The 24898-nt window shown below is 41.2% G+C and overlaps 2 protein-coding genes across 16 annotated transcripts in view; one reads left to right on the top strand and one right to left on the bottom strand.

Moving 5' to 3' along the window:
- The first annotated feature begins 687 nt into the window (after positions 1-687).
- Positions 688-23457, top strand: padi2 (peptidyl arginine deiminase, type II). 2 transcript variants are annotated; one of them, XM_033626136.2, is made up of 16 exons: positions 688-886; positions 8719-8890; positions 9442-9511; positions 9810-9871; positions 11602-11719; positions 12184-12330; positions 12484-12674; positions 14372-14475; positions 15281-15392; positions 15634-15741; positions 17555-17706; positions 17807-17954; positions 18146-18239; positions 19485-19564; positions 21899-22045; positions 22161-23457. In XM_033626136.2, exons 1-16 carry the CDS (start codon positions 726-728, stop codon positions 22392-22394), a joined length of 2100 nt encoding a protein of 699 aa, XP_033482027.1. In that variant the 5' UTR covers positions 688-725; the 3' UTR covers positions 22395-23457. The 2 variants fall into 2 exon arrangements, with proteins under 2 accessions (XP_033482027.1, XP_033482028.1); XM_033626137.2 differs by lacking the exon at positions 688-886 and adding an exon at positions 4641-4877.
- The window catches only part of rap1gapb (RAP1 GTPase activating protein b), a 199524-nt gene continuing 197275 nt past the window's right edge, over positions 22650-24898 (bottom strand). For all 14 annotated transcript variants that reach the window (XM_078170421.1, XM_078170375.1, XM_078170396.1 and 11 more), the window contains one exon: positions 22650-24837. The gene's annotated coding sequence lies outside the window, so the exon portion shown is untranslated. The remainder of the gene's footprint in view (positions 24838-24898) is intronic.

Below are 24898 nucleotides of genomic sequence, written 5' to 3'. Positions count from 1 at the left end.
CTGACCTGACCTGATTTTGCCAAGTGTTCCTCAGTGCCATGCCATGTCTCCCTATTGTGTGTGATTGTGTGTGTGATTGTGTGTGTGTGTGTGTGTGTGTGTGTGTGTGTGTGTGTGTGTGTCTAGTATGAAGGGTGGGAGGGAGGGGCTTTCTTTCTTTGTAATTGTTTTTCTTTCTTTAATTGTGTTAATTGCTTTTAATTATGTAAAGCACTTTGTGTTGCATGTCCGTGCAGGAAAAGCGCTCTACAAATAAAGTTGATTGATTGATTGAAGTGGTTGTTGTCATGAGAACATATTGCGTAATAGCCTGTGCATAATATGCAGAAAGTCTGCTATTCTTATATAGGCCAAGTTTTCATTCATGCACCTGTCATTTCCATATAGCTGCAGTATGATCTATATGTGCTAAATCATATTAAAGTTGTGGACTCTTGCACTATTGTATCATTTTCATCTGCACACATCTGAAGCTTGGGAAGCCCTGCGGAACAGAAGCCTCACCTTGTCATCACATCAGCATCCACACCCCTCGATGGAGCATTCATCCTATGACTGAATAGCGACACGTTATTATTTTCTTTGACATTAACTGCCACGATATGTCTGCCAACAGGTATTATCTCTTCTGTGTCAAATTACAAACGAGGGGGCGGCATCCCTGCAAAAACAGGCGACACCGTCCCGAAAATCACTCATCGGTCTGAGGCAGACAGCAAGCAACCATGGCTTCAAGTGCTGACGGCAGGGATTCCTCTGATGCTGTGGAACCTGGGAGGATGAAGTTTAGCTCAGGATATTGCCGCACATGTCGTCTGGAGGTCGAAAGTACTACTATAAGCGTCGTCCATGTGGTCGGCACCTCTCTGAAGGCAGACCTGAACAGGTGAGCTGTTATGCAATCATTGGTTGGATGAGAGACCCTAAACGCAACACTGCAGCATACACACCTTACATGTTGCAGGGTATTAATGATGATGAGGAGGCTTATAGTTTCAGATGAAGCTGTTCAACTCAGTTTACTTTGACTCTGCAGGGTAGCCTACATGGGAACAGTTAGTAGGCTGCTTTCCCCTGTGGTCCAAAGTAATAAAGTACATTTACTCAAATACTGTGAGTAAGTGCAATGTTTAGGTACTTGTACTTTAGCTGAATATTCATATTTTTGCTACTTGTACTCCACTACATTACAGATCAAGATTTAACAAAGGAAAAATTGAACACAAGTTTAATTGAACACAACAGTTAAAGATCAAGCAATTTGTGTGTGTGTGTGTGTGTGTGTGTGTGTGTGTGTGTGTGTGTGTGTGACCTCTTCCTTCTTTGCCTGCTCCATTCAAGATTTATCCTGTGACACTTTGATGGGGGCTCCACCCTACACTAAACCACCTAGCTTTATGTAAAGACCTTGTAACAAACACTAATGCATCAGTATTGATATATATATATTTTTTTTTTTCATATAAAGGTTAATGTGTCGGTCACAGGAACAAAACGAGTAGGGTGAGGTCAGGTAAGTGGGACACTTTTTGGTAAAACCACCCAAAGTTCTGGAAACTAGTGTCACTGGTAGAACTTGCTGTGGATCTCTGCTTGTAAAATTTATTGCAAAGTAAAGTGGTGCATAATTGTTGGACCTTTCAACACAGCAAGAACCCCACCCATACTGGCATGTTCAGGTAACATGGGACAGTCATGTTTGTTTTGTAAAAGATCAAATGTGAAAATTTGTGAAACTTGGGTCTCTGGGTTTTTTGCCTCTCCCTGTCACTGTATTGCATTATTATTTATCCTCATTATTCTTTATTCTTTGTGTTTTAATTGTGCAAAAAAAACTTTACTAAACTAATAAACTAGAATCCAGTTTATACATTTGTGAGTTCAGTTATTAATTTATTAAATCCTGAATGTAAGTTAACTATTAATTTAAAAAATCCTTCAACTTTTTTGCGACGCTGTCCCTCTTCTTTTGCTGCCTGTGTCCTTGTTGCCATTTTGCCTAATGGATGTGTGTGTGTGTGTGTGTGTGTGTGTGTGTGTGTAACAGTGATGGCTAATTCTGGACTATTGTGGCTGACATGGACTCACTGCATCGTCTTTAATATTCTTAAGTGACAAAAATACAATCCGACAGGACATCTGGTGCCCTAAAATCATGCTTTCACTTTGGAAAAATGCCAAATTTTAGCTTGACTTTTTGTCCCGCTTCACCAAAATGCACCTTTTTCCCATAAAATGTAAAGTGTATTGTAAAAATATGTGGATCATAAGTCAAATATGTAATGAAATGCAGCATCCTACAACTAGTATTTGCTGCTATACCCTTACTGTTTTGGCTGCATTACTCTATTTACCAAAAATCAACATGCCACATAGCTTACCCTGCAAGGTCTGGGGCAAAGACATGAGATTCTTTCATGTAAAGCACATTTGCGTAATAATGGAATAAGTCAAAGATTTTATTCGCCATTTGTGCACAAACCAGACAGTCTAAGCACATAGGAATTCTTGTGCAGGGCTTCCCAAGTCAAGTTCAGAATATAAAAACAAGAAGGAGAGAGAGAGAGAGAGAGAGAGAGAGAGAGAGAGAGAAAGAGAGAGAGAGTGCAGCATAATAAATAGTTATAAAAATATACAAATTTAAAAATTGGGATTAAGACAAATTGCACATTATACATTACAGTATACTTAGCAGCAAGTGTTTGGTAAGTGGCTGCCAATATTCAAAGAGCCCGAGATGTAAAACCGTATTTGTCCCACTTTACCTGATGTCCCACTTTACCTGACTTCACCCTAAGGCAAGATTATACATGAAGAAAAATTGCACAAGGCTTATTATAAACAACAAATTATTAAAGATTAACTGGAGGTTCCCACGCCTCTTGGTTTATGAGAATTTTTCTTCTTCCTGCTCCCATTAATCAACTTATAACCGCCCCAGGTTTATCTTGTGACACCCTGGAGGGGGCTCCACCCTGCACTAAACCACATATACTTTATAACTAACACTGATGCAGGGACGAATCTAGTACTTTTAGTCAAATGTACAGCCCATGGGCCAGAGTGGGCTCGCGAAAGGATCCAATATGGCCCTCTGGATGACTTTGCAAACCTAATATTGATGCACTTGTGAAGGCTGAGAGATTTCAGGTGTCAGGAGCAAGTTAAGCAGTTCTCTGAATAATGGATATTTATTGTGGCCATCAGCAGTGTCAGTACAAAAGAAGCTGTATCAGACTTCTATCTTAAATCAATAACCCTGGAACTCTATTGCTGAGGCCCTGCCAACACTTTTTATTCATAAGTGGTTTGTAAGGCAGAAGCTCAGTCCATAGGGACTTGGCTTGGGAACCAGTGAGTCGCTGGTTCAAGTCCATGCCCAGACCAAAATATGGAGTGTGGACTGGTAGCTGGAGAGGAGCCAGTTCACCATCTGGGCACTACAGAGGTGCCCTTGAGCAAGGCATCGAACCCCCTGTCTATGGATGGTCCCCTCACTCTGATATCTCTCCATTTAATGCATGTTTGTGCGTGTGTGTGTATGTGACAAACGGAGTGAAAATATTGAATTGAATTGGATGAACAAAGTATATAAAATTAGAAATTTAAACATTTTTACATTTTCCTACATCATTTTTTTTTTTGCTTATACTTATGTACTTTTAATTAAGCAGGATTTCTCATGCAGGATTTGTACTTGTAATAGAGTATTCTTACAGTGTTGTTTCCATTGTTTTATCTGAGTAAAGGATCTGAATAGTTTCTCCACCACTGAAAAACCCATTGTGCATCTCATCACTGCTGCGCATGCGTGCGGTCATAGATACACTTATTTAATAGGCTGATGGGAACTTCTTCAGGTAATCCATTGTTGCTTAAGCCACTCTAATGTGTTCAGTCAATGTTTGTGAACCTTCCCTCTAAACAAATAGCCCAACCGAAAGAGGATGAATAAACAGAGACCGGCATGAGACTTGAGATTCAGGAGATGGTAGGCTCGTTCGAGATGAACTGCGCCTCGCCTGAAAAGTAGACGAGAGCAGGCGGCCGCAGCGGGGGGCGGTGACAAAAAGCTGCGGTGAAGTCGGACATTTTCCCGACAGTTTCCAGCAGCCTTCAGTCCGTGCAGGAAGTCACAGACACACTTACACCCTGTCTGGAATGATGTCAGTTCATTAAAAAAGTGATCAGACCCGTATATCAGTTTGTTTTCACCATCAGTCACACAACATGTTTTCTGTCCACAGAACAAACCTTCAGATCAGTCAAATACAATCTTAATCTCTAGAATTCAACAAAAATGAGTAGTTTATCCAAAACGTCATCTTGTTGAGTCGACGTCTAAACCAATCAGCTGTTAGATCAGGTGAGAGCCAGGCGGTGCAGTCAGTGGAGAGCAACTGCAGCACCTGGCTCTAAAAACTGCGGCCGCCTCGCTCTCGCGGCTTTATCACCGTCCACTTTTGTAATAGGCTACGTCAGAGCAAGTCGGGATGAAGTCGGACACAAAACTATCGCCGGTGATCGAATCTGTGCAGGACTGGCTCATCTCGAACGAACCTAGTGTAACGGGGGTGTGGCTGGCATTTGGCTGACCAATCAGCGAGCTCAGGGGCTTAAACCTCCGCTACCTGCTTATTGTCTGTTGCTCTCAGCTCAGTGTGCAAGTCAGGACCGGTCAGGGTCTGCGATTGCTGATAACGGAAAAGACATTTTCATTTTCAGGACATTAAAACGATTCACTGGAAGTGTGAGCGGCTCACACACTGCGGGGAAACTGCAGTCATGATTCACCCTCGGACTCTCAGAGTAGATTATGGCCAAACTACAAGCGTTTTATGCGTGGTGGGATCGGAACTTAATGTGAACCTGAACAGGTAGGCTCATGTTCCACCTATTGTCTTTTACAGAACACACACACACACACACATCCTACACACAAAGATCTGGACTATAGACTATGTGCTGCAAACTGTTTGGAGAGTTTACTTTTAAACATGTCATATATGTATTCTATGAGGCTATGACAGTATTCAGGTTCTCCTCTGGGAGTAATGTGTTGCATTGCACTGTATTGTATTGCTGAGTGTGTGTTACACAGCTTGAGTCTAGTGCTAGGGTGTAGGTTTTGTTTAAACATTTCAACACACATATGGAAAAAGGGGTTTGGGGTTCACCCCCAGAAAATTTTGGGTGTCACATTTGAGCATGACACTCAGTTTTCTGCATTCTGGGGAATTTTTTAGCATCATTTTTTTCTTGTTCTTCATCAATTTATGATGGAAATCTTCATCAAAAAATACTACTGCAACTTCCATGTTTTTATGGTGGTGGTGGTGGGTGGGGGGACACAAATGCACATGCTCCAAATATTGAGGGGGCTATGTCCCCTGCACCCCACCTTCCCACCCAAATCTACACCTATGGTTTAATGTGTATGTCTCGTTCTTTATTTTAATGATGTGGTCAATAGACAGCCAGTTAAAGAGTTAGCATTCAGAGCTAAAATTACATTTAATCTATTGATTTATATAAATAGATAAAAAGTAAATAAAATTGGCGACATGGTGGTGCAGTGGTTAGCATTGTCGCCTCACATCAAAAGGGTACTCCAGCTTCCTCCCACAGTCCAAAGACATGCAGGTTAATTGGTGACTCTAAATTGTCCGTAGGTGTCAATGTGCGTGTGAATGGTTGTCTGTCTCTATGTGTCAGCCCTGTGATAGTCTGGCGACCTGTCCAGGGTGTACCCTGCCTCTCACCCAATGTCAGCTGGGATAGGCTCCAGCCCCCCGCAGTTTCAGAAAGTGAATGGATAAAAAAGATTCCCTTTTTAAATTATAAAGCATAAAGTCAGTTGACAGTTTATTATGGACACCATCTAAAACCAGTGCAGTCTAATACAACAGTCCTGCAATATAATATAATATTTAAGTTTATGATTTTTGTTGGAACAGTGTTGACGAGGTGTTGATTCAACTGTTAGGCAGTTTGGCAGTCAGTTTTATTGTGCTTAAGGAATTCTCCACCCTGTTTATATCAATAAAGGTGGAATTAATAGTTGAAACAACACTTGGTTTGATGTAATAGAAATCAATAGCACCACAAACTGCACCTCCAAAATGGCCATAAAGTTGAATCAACACCTTGCTAATAAAAATGAAACATTATGACAGTAATAAAAGTAGATGTTACTGCAGGATCATTGTGTTTGACTGCAGTTGCAGTAGTTGTGTGTGTACCTAATAAACTGGCAGCTGAGTGTATAAGAATCCCATTGTAACCCCACATCAGCAGAGCTGTGGGGAGGGTGTCACTTGTCTGTGATGGCAGATCTCATGGTCTTCTGTTTTGTACAGTGGAGAGCATCAACAGTACTCTATTGTTGTCCTCTATTGAGACGTTGTTGTCCCAAAGAAATGTTTGTTCTGCCAGATGCCAGCCTACACAGTACACTAGGGCGAGGTTACTGACTGGGCAGAGGCTGGCACATGGACCGGACTCTAAGGGGCTCTATCTGAGGGATATTTTGGAATATCAATAAATTCCTCCTGCTTATACGGGCTGTGAAGGGATCCAGTCCTAATGTGATAAGAATGTGAGTGACAGGGGACAAAAACCACAGTACTTGCTCAGTCTGTGCAAATATGCTTTCAAAGTTCAGCTGAAGCTAATGTGAGGTTTCAGCAGTTCAGGTTATAAAACCAAGTTATGGTCTTTTTAGTACAAAAAAATCCCTGTTTGTAGTTCTGTTTTTTCCTCCTGAGCTGTGCTGGAAGGATTATAGTAACAATAAGAGGGAATTTTACACTAAAAATGACAAGTGTGTGAATTTTTGTCCCCCCATCACTTACACTGGAACCATATCAGGATCTCTTTACACTCTGTGTGGGCAAGAGGAACAATGGCAGCAGCTGATAAGCCTTTTAATGAACAAAGCAAATGGTTTATTTACTGTTACTCATTGTTCTCCGGTATCGACCCAAACGTTGATCTATGCCTCAGACATAAAACCTCTCCTGTGAGTACTTGTGTTTTTGAATGCTGTATGTATGGGCTGCGTTAAACTTGGAACCCATCAGCTTTTGGTCTGACAATGGGTGTGGGCCAATATTTCAGGCTGACTGGGTCAAGGATGGACTGAACGGGCCAACCGAGCACAGGCCCATTGGTTTTAAGTGTCATGGCCCCCTGGCCTTCACCTGCAAAGTGTCACTCAAATTACAGACCATGAAGAGACACAAAAAGACCACAAAGAGATGCAAAACAACCACAAAGAGACACAAAAGCACTAAAAGACGCATAGCAACCCAGTCTCACTCCGGCGCTTGGGCAGTGACTTAAGGCCAACTTTCACCTGGGAGAGCAGTGTTCACGTCCCGTACAATTATAAAGCAAAAACCTGTTCTCTTGTTGCCTAAACCCAACCATGTGTTTTTTTTGCCTAAACTCGACTATGTGTCAACAACCACTGACGCATGGTACATTGCACATCCTATCTAGATGTGGAGAGTCCAACTCTGGTCAAGTACAGCTGGTTGCTAGGTAACAGCAACAGGTTGGGGCAAGAACATCTGGTTATGCAACTAGGAAATCCTCCGCAGAGCAGATCGTCCCATTTCAGAGACTGTTCAGTTCGGCTGATGTGGTCTTTAAAGGACGTGGCCAATGTAATCCACGAAGGCTGCAGCTCTTGGATTGAGACACTAGGTCGTAGTGAGAATGTGTTGGCAGAACAACTGAAAGAAAAGAAAACCACCACAGAGTGTGTGTCTTGCTCCTGTGTAGGAGAGGTGGTGGGCCTTTTGCATATCTGTGCCTAGGGGCCAAGTATCTTATAATCCGCCCATGGATGTGGTTTAGCCTGCGGATATCTGAGTGAAGACTTCCTCCTCTCTGCGTTGTTCATTTCAGCTAATCTATATAAACAGATATCTCCACATGAATGCAAACACATTCCGCCTCTCCACTTAATATTTACCCGAAGTTCAACCATGATTGATTAATACTATGGCACACACATGCAGAGTCTGTTTATAGAGATTAGGACTGCGTAAGATGCGAATGAGACAGATCTATCCTTTAATGGCCCTGTAAGTTCAACTGATGTGACTGTACGGTGCCTATTTCTGAATATAGGTGCGGTCGAGACATGTACACAAAGTAGCTGACACATGGAAAACCTGAAATTTGGCAGTAGTATGAGGTGGGATTATCAGGTGTCTTTGTCCTTAGGCAGGCTATAGGCATGTCTTCACCTGTCTGCCAAGACAAACAAGGGGACTTCAAACAGTTCAAACAGGCTCTGCAACTGAGGCATTTTACACACACACTGTTGTATTTCTTTATTCTGCTACTTATAACATCCTCTGCAGTTTCTATTTGCAACCTCATGTCATTTTTCATCATGTCTTTTTGTGGATGCACGTCATCCTAACAGGCTATTTAAATAAAACAGTGTGTGTGTGTAAACCACTTTGTTTGCTTTGCTGTCTTCCAAGCACCAAAGAATAAGATTAACTTTATCATGACTTCAGCTGCTACTCTGGTTCGCCACCTGTTATGAAATTTGAGCTTTTGGCTAGCCTGCACACGTCACTGTTTTTCCAAACATATAAACAAATATCTGCTTATACACACGCAGTGTTTACTTAATACAGTATGTCTGTTTGCTGTAAACACAGTCCTAACATGCATCAAAATCTTCTGTCTCCTCAGGAGTGCCCCTCCCAGCTCCAAGTTCTTCTCTGTGAAGTGCACTGCCGGTGTTCAGTACAGGATCAACCCCCCACCCCAGGAGACAACCGATCTCTCTCACATCCCTCTCAATGGAAACTCAGTGCTGCTCATCAGCATGGGCTCTGCCAGTCAACATGAAAATGATAACAAGGTAAAAAGGGACAGAAATGCATGACACTGATGTAACAAAGCAGTAAATCATACTTCTTTATTTTGGTAAACGCTTATGTATGGGAAATTAACAGCTCCAGGAAATGAGGCATTATTAATGAGAAAATGCACACGCAGGAACATGACTCAAGTTAACACAGAAACAATTTTTTTTTTTCCGAGAGTGTTTAGCAATTTCCCCAGAACAGTGTGCTAATATTTCTGGAAGAACTTTATTAGCATTTCAGGTATTAAATATTAGTTTGTTTCTGAGCCTGACACCAAACGACTAAAATAAAAATCTGTGACATCTGAACTGAATTGTCTGCAGTCACTTTTTAATTTAGTGTAAATATATCAAACTCATCCTCCTTAAAGCATTTGTTCCTCCTGCTTCCTTTGATTAATGATTCATCACTTTTCAAATAACCAGAGCTCAAAAACTTTTTTGATGTGCAATAGGCGTACGGCTCTTCATTTTAAGATTTAAGATGTCAGTATTGTCAAATGTAATTTTGTACGACTAAATGACTTGTGCCTTTGTCTTATAAGCTCTCTGTTCAGTACTATGGGGAGAATAAAGAGGTCTTGGGGAAAGCAGTTCTGCACCTGACAGCTGTTGGTAAGTTATAGCAAGAAGCAACACACAAAAAAAGATTTATAACAGCCAATTATTTGCTTAACTTTTAAGCTCTGAGTTGAATTCAGCATCATATTAGCAGAGCCAAAGCCTAGTGGTGTGTTCAAATGCACACCAGTATCCAAACATGACTCATAGGCTATGTTAACTGGAATAATCTATATTTGGATACACAGGAACTGTCATATACAAATGTATGTAAGCTGTCTTACAGTACAATAATAGCCATTCTGTGATGTGAACCACTCTCTGTGATAAACAAACTGTGTCTGTCACGCAGAGATCTCTCTTGATGTGGATGCTGACAGAGACGGTGTTGTGGAGAAAAACAACACTAACAAGGTGAGCTCGAATGTGTCAGATGGCTGTACAAAGTCTGACGTTTAAAGAAGGAGAGTCTCTCTTTTTTATCTCTGATAAGCAAGTGTAACAAACTGAGTTCTATGTACGGAATAAACTCAGTGCTGCACATTAATCGATTTAAAGTGTTCCTGCCTACTGTGTGTATATCTGATTGTTCTCCACTTTTTTCTCTATCAGAGGCAAAGTCCTGTTATGAATGTGTTATTAAATTATAGACTGTATAAAATAATGGACGTAGCCACTGTGACGTCACTCATTGGTTTGTGGACTCCCACTCCGAGGCCTCAAGTTCGGCATTCTGGTCGTTGCCATCTTGGTTTTATAGAGCATGTATGCTTTCCAATACCCATACTACCATACTGTATAGAATGCCAGAAAAAGATTTATGCTGTGTCTCAAATCGTGTACTTCTGTACTTACACTTAATATTTTGAGTGCATAAGTGCGTTCACACTGAGAAGTATGGAAAAATGCAGTGCACTATGAGTACCCGGATGGTGCACTCAAAACGGTCAAGAAGTTGAGTGTGGAACTATGGACACTTCTCGCCCTCAATGGTCACCATCTTGGCTACGTAGTGGAACAGGAGGGACCACTTTTCAAACTGGAAATGGCGGCCGAGGACTGTGGGACTGCGAAAAATAATGCGAATGCTAATGCTAGTTTGCTAACTAGCTAATTTGTGGTCGTCATTTCCGGTAAGTGCACAACGGCTGTGTTTAGTTTGAGACAACACTACCCTGTCGCAATTCACGTACTACACCAATAAGTACATAGTGCAAATAGTATACTACATGGTGTACTAATGGAAGTATGTGATTTGAGACACCGCATTAGTATGTCTCAATACAAATGCAGTATGCCAGAAATACCAGGATGTTCTACTACATACATACTACGTCATGAGGAAGTAGTGTGTCCCGAATGTGTGCATACTGCATGCAACAGTACGTACTTTTTGAGTGCAGCTGCAGTACCTACTAAAAGTAAAAAGAAAAATTGAGCGATTTGGAATGCAAGTCATATTTGGATGAGAAGCTGGAGATAAACCTAATGCTAGCTGCTACCTTTGTTAGGACGGTGCGTTTACAAGCCAGGGTAAACTGTACTAATGCTAATTCTAAAGCTAATTTCCACTCGGGAAAACAGTCTTAAAACCATTAAAACAAAATGGACTTACCAGAAAGAATGAACATCCGACTCCTTAACAGATCTTTAAGTACAACCAAAGACTGAATACAACATTTTTTCGGCGACCAAAATGTTGCAATTAACTTTCATGAACTAAAATCACGCTGAAATAACAATAGTTATGGCTACCCTTATACCAGGGGTAGACGACCTGTGGTTACAGGAAATTAGCTATAGAGACCAAAATCTTTTTCAGTACCAGGATGTAAACATGTTTATTTCTGCTGTCAAGTTGTGCATTTTAACATGGTGGTCAATGGGGATTGAGTCGCTCTCGGAGCCAGCCTCCAGTGGCCATTCGAAGAACTGCAGTTTTTGGCACTTCCACAATGGCTTCGTTTTTCAAGCCTGGAGGTTTCTGCTTGATTTAAACACACTTCGACATTCTTTGTATTTCACAAATTTTATGTGTGTGTGTAAGAACGTCAAAGTCTGTTTCAGAGGAGCTGTTGTGCCTTTATATTTTCCATCAAACTGCAAATCAAATTCATTCACATGGTTTGTTGAAAACTTGTTAGGGATCTTGGAAATGGGGTCCTAATGGGCACGGAGCCATCCTATTGGTCAACTGTGACTCAGAGAGGACCTACTGGAAGAAACCAGACAGCGAGCAGAACCACATCTCCAAAGTGTCAGGTAAAATAGCACCACTTCCCGTTCACCACCAAATTCTCTTTCTTCCCTTTGCACCATTAATTTTTTTCATTACTGTTGTCAGCATTAAAAGGCCACTCATATTTGCTTTTGCAAAGTCAGCAGATTAAAGTGTTGATAGCAAAAATCAGTTTGATAAAACTAACAGACCTCACTGTGAGTGTAGAGGGCGGGCTGATGAAGTGGGCCTCTCAAATGACCTTAGAGTAGACAAACCAGTAGAGCTGAAATTTGATAGTGCAAACAGGTGTTATTTATCATGTGTGTGTGTGTTTTTCCCAGTAATATCATGTATAATCCCACACAGCGACTGTAGTATTTAGCTTCAGAGTTAAAAGCATAAAAAAAGTCACTCATGCACATTTATGTCATGTATTTCTTGCAGTGCAATGTTATGTAGGATTGAATGTTACACTTAAACAACATGACTCTTGCTGGATGAACAGATTTGAAAGACATGTCTTTAATGGTGCTGCGGACCAGAGGCCCTCCCAAGCTCCCAGAGGGCTACAAGCTCACCATGCACATCTCTCAGGGGCATGCAGAGAGTGTGAGAGTCTTCAGGTCCAAGGGCAAGACAACTAATGCCGTGTGTGAGTAAAGATGTGGGGTGAGAAAACCCCAGACGTGCATGTATTTCAGCTGGTTAGTTAAAGGCACTGTGATGTTTTAAACTTTCATACTAACTTCATCTTTTTTTTCCTATTAAGCACTTTAATATAAGCCTTGTTTATGCTGTTCCTCAGCGGAGAGAGTCTATGACTACTTTGTGAGGGACTATCCACTGGTGCTGAGCGCTAAGTTCCTGTCCAGGGAAGTGCCTTACCTTGGAGGAGAAGCAGAGATGAACTTTTATGTGGAGGGCCTCAGGTTTTCCGACAAGGACTTCGACGGGCTCATCAGCATCAACCTCAGTCTGTTAGAGCCCATCAGTCCCGTAAGATCTGCAACATGGCATCCACAATGTTACACGTTATTTCATCTCATTAGTTTCTTATGCTGCTTTACCCATTGAGAACCCAACAATGTTCCAGACACACAAGAAATATTGTAATGGTGGATTTCGACTCTAAACAAAATATGCACGCATAAATCATTAGCAATGTTTTTTTCTAGGATCCGGATTAGGATATTATTTTTTCTGTCCATTTCAATGGATGGAAAATCTGAAAGCATAAATCTACCTAATGGTAAAAATGACAATAAATGGTATTAATAGACCCTTTTTCAACTAAAAACATGAGTTCATTCAGGAACACTTTCGTCAAAGAAAACTTTATTTCCATTTGCAGTATTATATTTGGAGGTATGGCTCTGTTTTGGGGCCCCTCTGCCTTTCCTAGGCCTACGCAGAACGCCTTTTCCACATGCCTACATGGAAAGCCTAAAGCAGAGAGAGCACACCTCTCCACACTTCCACATGCAAATGAGGAAAGTCTGAGGCAGAGAGATCAAACCTCCTGCCCTTCCATGCGCCTACATAGAGAGCCTAAGGCAGTAAAGACCCCTCGGGAATAGAACAGAGCAGCATCGAAGACAAACAGAAATGACATTGATAAGTCAGACACAACTTGAAAAAGAGGAGCTGGGGTGGAGGCACGTTGCAAAGCAGCTTGCAGAGGAAGCAGCAACAGTAGGCAGGCCAGAGCTGTTTAAATAGAGCGCCCTGAATGAGATTCGCCAATTGGTTGCATAGAAAGGAATCATGTGATCTATCAACTGAATCCCTTCCATCAATCAGCTGCTCCATCAGTTGTTTGGGCTGTTTGAGATCAGTTGATATAGCTGGGATGTGAGCTGAGCTTGACATTATGACCTGCCTGAACTAACGCTATGCTCAATTTTATTCATACTTAGTGAACGGTTAACTCATATCAATGAATAAAGTGATGATGTAAAACTCACTGCACATAATTTTTGTATTGAATTTGTCATCTCTATTCAGAATATCCTCAATCTCTCAAGTATATCCAGAAAACAGTTTCTGAACACCTCCTGGGATGAATATTTGGTGTGCAAAATGAATAGGATGCATTAGAAGCTGATTGTATCATCAGAAAATAAAATCAGAACAGCGTTTCCCCTATTGATTTTCCAGTGACAAATTAGATCCCAGTCCATTCCAATGGATGGATATTTTGGAAAAATCCTAAGTAAAAGCCATAAATCTTTAATATAAAATTTTGACATGTATACATAATATTAAATCTCACGTTTACTTTGAGAACTGTTTAAACACAAATTATGTACTTGGCTTGTGTTTCCTCCTTGCCTCATTGCCAACCATGCTTGTTAAAAGGGGGGCGTGGCTCTACTGCAGTCCACTTTAGATGATGTGGAACACGGTGATTCATTCACAGACATCCCATCAAATAGGTGTGCATTTGGGTGGAGTCATATGACAGTAATCACAGATCTAGGCATCCTAGAAATGTTATGTTCATTGAAATGGATGGGGTTCTGAATGCATTAAACATCTGTTTTTACTCTATGTGGCTGTGATGAAATATAGTTGATTTTGATTTTTCACATGCAACAAAAATATCTGGACTTTTCACATTTTGTACATTTAAGTGAATTTATTTAAAAAAGAAAAACCCACAAAGGTTACATCTCTGTTTCATGTTCTGACAGGGTCTCCCTGAGACGCCTATTTTCACTGACACAGCTGTGTTCAGAGTGGCACCCTGGATCATGACACCCAACACCCTGGAGCCTGAGGAGGTATTTGTCTGCAGGTAAGAGCAGACTGCTGAATAATAAAGATGATGGTGACAATAGATGTGTCAGCATGTTACAGTGTTACACTTCCTCCTTAGTTTTACCTCATACAGCCAAGAAAAGTACCAACCCAGAATGAGTGTTGGCGTTGTACGTTTCTGCAAACCACAGATATTTAGCATTTGTACATTATTATGTCGTGGATATTTTGAAACTGTAAGCTTCAACAGTGCTGTGGTTAAGGTGTGGTTATGTTTAGGCGCAAACACCACTTGGGTATGATCAGGAAAGGATCATGTTTTGGCTGAAAATACGCGGTTTCTGTGCTACACTCACAGCTGGAAATGCCGTAATGTCTTGCTAAAAAACAACCTGTTTTGTTGTTTGTTGGTTGAAACTGGGTTTCTAGTGGTCTGCAGCTTTGCAAACATCTCACCAGGGTGTCACAACATCTGCTATCCCCTTTACCTCTAGATGACAAAGTGAGCTCATATACATGTAATCTGAACTGGGTCACTTTAGAAATGTTGATATGATACATATGAATTGTACAAATGTTAAGTGTGCCAACATTTTCATCTGACGACTAGGCTCAAATTACGCCTGTCAATGACTTATGATTTACATTTTCTCTTTTGGTTTCACATGTTATTCTTGATTTATTTCATGTTTTTGTTTTACTCCAAAGAATATGGATAATGACGTTGGTCACTGGTACAATTTGAAGATACAAAAAGCCAGATTCATTTGCATTTTGAAATGACAAGAAAATTGCAAACTCTTGCTTAATGAAAACTTCCTCCTCTGTGGTCACCTCCTCAGCACTAAAGACAACTACCAGTTCCTCAAAGGTATGAAGAACCTTGTTGCAAGAAGCGGGTACAAGCTCAAGATTTGCCACGAGTATGTGAACCGAGGAGATCGCTGGATGCAGGTATGAAAACCGAATCTGTCACATAAAAAAAACAACTGACAACCTGTGCTTCTTTGAAAATGACAAGCCAGACAAAAGTCAAGTTGGAAACAGTGTAGTAACTCTGTCAGTGTCAGTGGATTTCACATTAACCACATCACGAGAAAGAAAAGGAATTATTCATTCAAAACCCCAGAGTCACATGAAATATTCACACGTATCATCCAAGGACAGCAGAAGTTTAACTCATATTCTTTTTCAGGATGAGCTGGAGTTTGGATACATCGACTCACCTCATCACATCTTTCCTGTTGTTCTGGATTCCCCTCGAGATGGAAAGATGCAGGATTTTCCATATCATGAGCTACTGGTGAGACTCAAGTGTCTCTTGACATCAAGTGTTAAGAGAAACAAAGTGCTTTCAGAAATGGAAAAGCTCAGATAGTGGCAACGTTTTGTGTCTTATCTTAAGGAATCCTTCACCAACAAAATGATGATTTGAAAATGATCACTCACCTAATGTTACATTTAATTTGTGAGGAAAATTTTTCCCAAAACAGCAAACAGAATGAATCGGAGTAAAAGGGGAACTGTGTTTAAAAACCAGAAATCTGTATCAAAACATCAATTTACAAACTCTCACACAACTCGTGCACTATAATCCAAATCTCATTTATCCAGTCGTATGCTCAGTACTTCCCATACACATACGTTTATGTTAAAACTACTACTAAAAACCTTATTACATAAAACACTTCCACATACATGGGGTGGCAGTAGCTCAGTCCATAGGGACTCGGGTTTGAAGCCAGAGGGTCACCTGCTCAAGTACCCATCAGGACCAAGCATGGAGCATGGATTGGTAGCTGGAGCGGTGCCAGTTTGCCTCCAAGGCACCACTGAGGCACACCTCAGCAAGGTACCTAACCCCCAACTGCTCAGGGCACCTGTCCATGGGCAGCGCCTTCACTCTGACATCTCTCCATTCAATAAATGTGTAGGTCCTGTTTGTACATGTGTGTGTATTTCAGGCCTGAGTGGATTATTTAAGTATTGCTTCCGGGCAAGCGTGTCTGAACTCTGCTTGGGCATTCGATTGAGTTGCCTGAGCGCCCTACTCGTCTGAATATACGACTGTTTATGCACAAGTGTTTTAAACAGTAATGTTTTAGCAAAAATATATGTGTCTGAGAAGTACTGAGCATACAACTGGATAAATGAGACTTGGATCACACTGCACAAGTTGTGTGAGAGTTCTGATGTTTTGATATAGATTCGCTGGCCTCCTTTTACTTCAGTTTATCAAAAATTGTTAGATTCTTAGTTGATTGTGGAAGCATGCGAGAAAAACAAACTTTGGTAACACTTTACTTTAAGGTATCTACATAAGGGTGACATGACACTGTCATAACTGTGACATGACACGATCATTAACATTATGTACATGTCATAAACGTTTAGAACTGCTGTCATTAAGTGTCATTCAGTTTTTGTAATGACAAGTTGACATTGTTTGGGGTTGTCTTGATTATGACAACTTGACATTAATCAAAGTGACATTACCAGAAGTTGTCTTTGTCATGACAAGTTGACATTAAATTTGTTTGGGATGTCCTTACGATGACAACTTGACATAAAGACATCTTCTGGTAATGTCATCCTGGTTCATGTCAAGTTGTCATTGTAAGGACATCCCAAACAAATTTAATGTCAACTTGTCATGACAAAGACAACTTCTGGTAATGTGTCTTGGATGATATGTGTGCAGAGTTTTACTGTAGAAGCCAGTTTTCACATTCATGTGCTGAAGGTAGGAATTTATTAAGACATGTGCGTACAAGCAAACAACTTGTTTTGAAGCCAGTTGTGGTTTAATATCAGCTTACACAACTGTGAAGTTGAAACTTGAAAGTCTGTACACTGAAAACAAAAATCTTTCCATTGAAGTAGGAGATATCTTGCAGCCAACAGTTCAACTTTTGAAATGAAAATTATTTGCATATTCATAGATTTTGGGTTTTTCCATTAGAGAGATAGAACAGATGTAATTTAAAAACATGCTTTAACTAGAAAATTGAATTTTCTTGCAAAGAAAACCTCAGATGAAAATTATTGTTCAAAGCAGAGTATGTTCATGTCTTGAAACGTGTGGAGGGGATCTTTAACCACTTGGATGTCCTCAGGGCCCAGACTTTGGCTACGTGACAAGGGTGGCTCACAGAAGAGATGTGAGCAGTCTGGACTCGTTTGGTAATCTGGAGGTCAGTCCTCCTGTCACTGTAAATGGAAAAAACTATCCCCTGGGCAGAATCATTATTGGCGTGGCCTTCCCTACGTAAGTTTCTAGCAGATCCAGAGATAAGTCCCTGACTTTACAGGAAGGAGAACATGTAGCCAAAGATTTGTGAACATATTTGCATCTCTCTTTCTTTAAGAGCAACTAAAGGACGGAACATGACCCAAGTAGTTCAAGACTTCCTGTGGGCGCAGAAGGTTCAGGAGCCTGTTGCTCTGTTCTCTGACTGGCTCCTCGTCGGCCACGTAGATGAATTCATGACTTTTGTTCCTGCAGCTGACAGAAAGGTAAATGCTCCCCTTTAAACAGACACAAGTTAAAAAACTAAACTTAAATATCAAATAGTTCAAGGACAGAAAGCCGCTGGCTGTTAGCAGTTGACACTGACGTGTTGTTAATGTACATATGGGATTGTTTAAGCTCTCAGGTTAATGAGACAGCCACTTGTTATCTTTGTCTCTTGTGTTTCTGTGCACAGGGCTTCCGGCTGCTGCTGGCCAGCCCAGACGCAGGCTACAAGCTATTCAGAGGCCTAAAGAACAATGGACACGGACAAGCCAAACTGTTTGAGGGTAGGCCCATCTTTAACAATATCATCAATGGAAAATCTACTGTACAATGTCCATTTCAGGAAACTTATTGTATTATTCTGAAAGGAATACACCATCTTCAAATGACAATTTGTTTACCAGTTACTCACCCCGTGTTAATTGAATTTGTGAGGAAAACTTAACAGCAAAACTATATCAAAACGTCTGTTTAGAAACTCTCATGCAACAAATGTAGTATAATCTAAGTCTCATTTATCCAGTAAGTATGCTCAGTAGTTCCCAAACAGATAGACTTTTCCATTTCCATTTCCACTTCTCCATTGACAAAAACAGTCAGTACATTTACATTCACACTTACGTCGAGCTACGGTTACAGCTCGACTAGGCCATTTAGTTGGACTTCTGTCCTTGTCCCAGTATACAAGCTGCAAGCACGGGAGGGGAATTGATTTATTGACCAAAGTATGTCCCACTCCGCTACAATAGGTGGCAATATGCCCCCTTTCAGTTTGTTATTATTGGACCTTTTTCCGGTTTACCTATTACGTCACAGACCAAACAATCGACAATTGAGTAGGCTATGGTAAGCTAGCGGCAAACTGGTACCATGGTGGACAACTTGATAGCTCTGTACATTTCATCCATCCAAAAATGCACAGCTCTGGATGTAGATTTCGTCATGTTGTTACCAGCTTCTTCTTCTGTTGCGCATTTAGTGCTTTCAACCTCCGGGACAAAGCCCGGGGTGAAAACTGTGGAGCATGTGGAGAATGCCTAGGCCAGCTTGGCGATTGACTTCGAATCCCAGTTGCAATATCTGGGTGTGTAACTCAAACTTTTAGAAATTCAATTTAGTACAATTTCAGCAGGGCTTACATGCTGAAATTGTGCTACATGTTTATCTGAATTTTGTCACATGTTTATCTGAATTTTAAAAGTCTGGTTTTAGTCAGACAAACAATACATCGATCGACAGTCACACAAGACACAAACAAACTGACTGAGGCAGCGGTTGTTTCACTTAAGTTCTGTATGTTGAAAATTGCTGCTGTTATGGAAACACTGACCAAATATCTGGTTGAATGAGACTTGGATTATACAGTTTTCGTAAGGTTTTGCTGTTGTTCGACACAGACCCCTGTGACTTAAATTCATCAAGAATTTCTTTGTTCAATTCAAGGCAACATGGGACAAGTAATTGATATACAAATAATCATTTGGGGGTGAAGTATTCCTTTAACGCTCTGTAAACCACTCCCCCAAAAGGTCTGAAAGATGAAAAACCAAAAACAGTGGATGAGTTACTGAGTGACACGAGTCTTGAAGCTGAAAATAACTACGTACAGGTGAGTGGGATTGTGAAGTTAGACTGACGCCCAGAAAAGCTGGCTTGTACTGTAAGCTGCGCTGCATGGCCAAAAGTATGTGGACAGCTGGACATTACACTAATATCTTTCTGTTGAATACCTCATTCCAAAACTACGAGTGTTAATTTCATGCTGTAACAGCCTCCACTCTGTGTGAATGCTCTCCACAGCATTTTGGCAGGCATTTTCTGCAGAGATTTGCTCCCATTCAGCCACAGAAGCATTAGTGAGAGCGGGCACTGATGTTGGGCGATAAGGCCTTGGCACACTGTCAGCGTTTCAGTTCATCCCAAAGGTGTTGGATGGGGGTATGGCCAGGGCGCTGTGGCATTAGGATTTCCCTTCATTGGAACTAAGCTAAATCATGAAAGCCCCATACTATTGCTGCTTCACCAAGCTTCACAGTTGGTATTAAGGCAGCATTGTTCGTCAGGCATCCGGCAGCCAGAATTGACCTATGGCTAAGCCACGCCCCCCTCCACTCACTCGGACAAAATATCAACATTCAGTGACCAGCACTATGGCAGGTGTCACAGTACATGGCATTTTGCAGGAGGTAATTGATGATTTTTTGGAGACATAACAATCAGATGTCATTGAGAAGTAACCAAAAGGGCCTAAACTACGCGTTGGAGGGATATATTCATCATTTTATCGTTGAGAAGGTCGATAAAAAGCTTATATTACAAGCCAAAATTTACAGGTCCCAGTGTAAGCGTGATAAACCGCATCTCGTTGCTGTCGCCATCAAAGACAACAAGTTAAAGTGCCACTAAAGTTAAGGTTTTTGGCTCAGAATATGAAAAAAGGATAATGGCCTTTTTACCATCTTTACCAAGAGTGTCTCTCCGTTAATTTGGTGCTACAGTATTTACATTGAATCATTCAGCATAACGTTTGCCAACCTTTGTTATCTCTGCGATTACGGATAAATTAATGAAGCTAAGCTCCACAAGTTAACGTTAGCTTAACTAGAGCCCTTTGGACAACAGCTAACAATGATGTACGATCACCAAAGTACAAAACTAGAACAAAATAGGCTAATGAACTCCCAGCAAACAGGGTGACATGATGAACAACGCAGCTAGGAGCTAACGTTAGGCTAACTTTAGCTAACGTTAGCTAGAGATGTTAAAGATAACTTTATATTTCTTTCCAGCAAAGTGACAATATGTTGCCTCAAACACGATGTTGACTTACCTTAGAACAGATGTAGACATCATTGTTAATCTTATTCACGTTGAGTTGATGTTGTGGTCTAACGTTACCACACAACTTTATCCAAAGGAGACACTTTTCTCGGTTGAGATGTGGTTTAAAGGGTAAAAAAATACACCTCGTCGCCCAGCCTCTCAGGATACCTTGTGTCGGAGTTGCATGTACCCCATGCACACCGTTTGACCATTTTTAAACTTCAAATCTCAGACAAAGCTCATAAAACCGAACAAAACTGACTTTCTGTAATGCATTTCAATGAACGTCCAGGCTAGTGTATGGGAATGGCTATACACACTGTGGGGCGGGGCTTAGCCATTGGTCAATTCGACCATCAGAAAGCCAAGGAAGTGAAGGAGGACACATCACTTCAGACAACACATTTTTATTGCTCTGGAGTCAAATGGCAGTGATTTTTACACCACCCCACTTGCCTTTAAGCTCCTGATGAATAGTTCTTGTTCTGACATGCCCTCTAAATCGCAGTTTGTCTTCTCACAACCAAGTTCAAAGCAATTTTTACACATTATGTGCCTCAGCACTTGACGGCCCTGTTCTATGAGCTTGTTTAGCCAACTACTTCAGGATGTTTTGCATTTCACTGTAACAGCACATATAATTGAGCGGGGCAAATCTAGCAGGACAGACATTTGATTTATTGGATAGATGGCATCCTATAATTCTGTGAGATCTTTGAGCTCTTAAGTGTGACACATGCATTGCAACCAAATGTTTGTCTGCAGAGATTGCATTCCTGTATGGCTAATTATATGGACATTTTAGCAATGAGTTTGAGTCAGGTGAAGCTTCTAATTCACAGGGGCGTCCACATACTTTTGGCCACATAGTGTACCTTTTGTCTGCAGCAGAAGTAGCCCAAACAAGGATTTACTTGTGCACTGTTACATGACATACTGGTTCATTTCAGTGTTTGTTTTGTTACTGCTTATTTTGCATAAAGCACTTTGTAACATCTGTTTTGAGAATTGCTGACAGACCAAGGTTACAGAATGTAATGAGCAAAAATGAGTTCTAAAACTTGTGTGTTGTGTAGTTTGTGCCATTGATGTCGTTTTTATACCTGCTGTTCTCTCCCAGAGCTGCATCGACTGGAACAGAGATGTGCTGAAGAGAGAGTTGGGCCTGGATGATGAGGACATCATCGACTTGCCGATCCTCTTCAAGTTAGTGGTGGAAAAACAGGATAGAACACAGTTCAGAGCGGTGGCTTACTACCCTGACATGGTGTGTTCAGACACTTTAATTAACTGTGATCATTTTCAAACTTAAGAAGTATTAAAGCACATGGCAAGTGAATCGAGGAGTGGTGAGTTTCATGCCCTGTCACATCTGTTTGCAGGTTAACATGATCGTCTTGGGGAAAAACCTCGGCATCCCGAAGCCCTTTGGTCCCAAGGTGAATGGTCGCTGTGCCCTGGAGGCTGAGATGTGCTCCCTGATGGAGGGCTTGGGCCTCAACTGCACGTTCATCGACGACTTCGCCGCCTACCACAAGCTGCTGGGAGAGGTGCACTGCGGCTCCAACGTCCGCAGGAAACCGTTTGACTTCAAGTGGTGGAACCTGGAGATGTGAATGAAAACTGAGCAGTGGGTGGAGATGGGTCAGAGGGGTTTTAAAACGCTAGATTGTATTAGAAAACAATAGAACCTTGACTTAACTGTAGGTTTTAGGGTTGTTGTTTTTTTTGTCAAAGCCTTATACTATCTCAGAAATCATGAAAGCTTCATTTTCTTTTTACTCACTTTGCAATAAGAGCCACTTTTTTCCCTAAAATACTTCCACAGTAACAATCAACATTAATGTATAGAGTTACCCCACACGCTGATCTATTATGCATCATCTTTATTAAACATTTTTGTTGGCTTTATTTACAAAAAGGATGTAAAGCAATATTTACAAAGATGTCTTTTGAACAAGGGATTAAGCAGACTGTCAACAAGAACAGAAATACAATCATTTGAATCGAGCACAAAGAAGATTCACTCCCAGTTGTGGATCGGCCACTGGCGTACAGTGCAAGCACAGTTAGATGAATGGTACCACATAGTGATGTGCAGTAATAATACAGAGCCACAAGAGGGCATACTTCATCTACTCAAGCATTTCCAAAGTCCAGAGGAAAATCATTTGAAATCATATCTTTTCATAAAGCGGTTTAAAAGGCTGCAACGCACAAATGTGTAAATCCAAAAATGTATCTTTGTATTTTTTCTATGCAGTTTTTGTTTCTGTAGAGTCAAATGCAAAATGTTACTGTGTTCTGGGTGAGCTATCAACAGCTTAATGAATACAGTATATACCGTATTTGGTCCAGTGTCTTAAACCTTTTGTACTTTCACAAACTGTAAATGCTGTCTTTAATTCAACATAGACAATAAATCTAATGTCCGCTCAAGTCATATCACTGAAATAAAGCAACTCCACAAATCTGTTCTTTCCTTCATTACACACTGAGGACAGGAAAAGCTTCTCCGCTCAGGGAAGGTGAGCTGTTTCAGACTCAAGCTTCCTGCAGTCAGGAGTCAACACAGTACCACCAGTCACTGGGGGCAGATGTGTATAAATAAATACACGTCTGCCTAGTTTTACATTCAAGCCAGCTGGCAACGCAGTGCCTTTAAAATAGGACCCTCCATCAAAGCAGCTCATGCAACACAATCATTAGAAAGGCAACTTCAAGACGAGTCACAGTGTAATTCATATTCGGCAACAAATCAGGCTTTTTCCAAAAGGTAAGCGCTTCGAAACAACTCCGAAAATGTAGTGCTTAGGTCACGTACGGACATTTTAAAAATAAAGTAGGAAAACGGTGGCATTTGGCTCTCTATCAGCAATGTGCGCTGCATCTGGAGATGTTGGCTGGTTTTCAGTAAAACACAAATCACAGGGACAACACCTCTATGTCAAGCATGGCACCAGTGTACAGAGGAGAGGATTTTGGCAAGCAGATTTACACCATGCACAGTACCGTTGTATACACACACCCATACACAGACATCAAATCAACAAGTGGCGTGTGACGAAATGCATTTGGAGGCGAAGGTCTAAACAGCAGTACCTTGAAGTGTGGATTGAGGATGCATGTTGGTGGTTGGGGCACTACAGTAATTACACTTATTTACTCTAATTGTAAAGCATCAATAGAGTCTACGTTTCTGTTAAAACATCCCTTTTCTTCTACAGACCTATTGTGGTACGATTAAATTTTGAATTTAAAAATTGCAAATGAATTTCTGTGGCATATTCAACCACCTAGGAGGAAGGAAGGTGACTGATGCTATGACAGCCACCGACAACAGCATCACAGAAGTACCCTCCATCAAAAACATGACAGATTTACCAAAGCTGTCGTAAAACACAACAAATATCCACTGCAGAATACTCAGAAGAAGAACAGATCATCAATAAAACACAAAACGTGGCCCGACAGACAGCCACACACACACACCTGGTACATCAAAGTTGAACCCATGTACAATATCACAGTGGGATGTGAGGTTGACATTTAAAAAACGTAGTTCTCTCTAGTGCAACTCTTCTCTCGACAGACTGATTTACAAGCTAAACAAACAGCGGCTGTTTGATCGGTCTTGACTTTTGTCACCGCACAGATTGAATCCCCTGATCTTTCACAGAGGACACATGACATTTGAGTGTTTACAGGATTCAGAGCTTACTGGCCTGAAGAATGAGCAGGTAGTCTGACTTATTCTGCTAAGCCGGCCGATGGACGACAGTCAGTAGTGGTGCTGCATGGGTGCGGAGGTCTCTTTTCCTTTGCCTAGAGCATTCAAGGAGGGTTCCGTGTGAAGCTGGAATGAGGGCAATAGGTAGATACATGTCCATGGAGCTGGGTGTCTGTCGTGACAGGCAGCAGGTCCATGCCAAATATTCAAAGGGAGATCTGTGAGCCAGATCAAGAATCTGGCTTCTAACTCTGCTCCTCTTCTGCGTCAGTGGTGGAGTTCACATGGCCTTGGCTCGTTTTTGGCAAGAGATGCCTCTTATGGGAATGCTGAGACAAAGAAGAAGTGAAACCAGAGAGAGTCAGGTGAATGAGGGGTTAAAATGTGAGA

Source organism: Epinephelus lanceolatus, chromosome 1 (genome assembly GCF_041903045.1).
Source record: "Epinephelus lanceolatus isolate andai-2023 chromosome 1, ASM4190304v1, whole genome shotgun sequence".
Classification (NCBI taxonomy): Eukaryota; Metazoa; Chordata; class Actinopteri; order Perciformes; family Serranidae; genus Epinephelus; species Epinephelus lanceolatus.
This window is presented reverse-complemented; position numbering and strand designations above follow the sequence as displayed.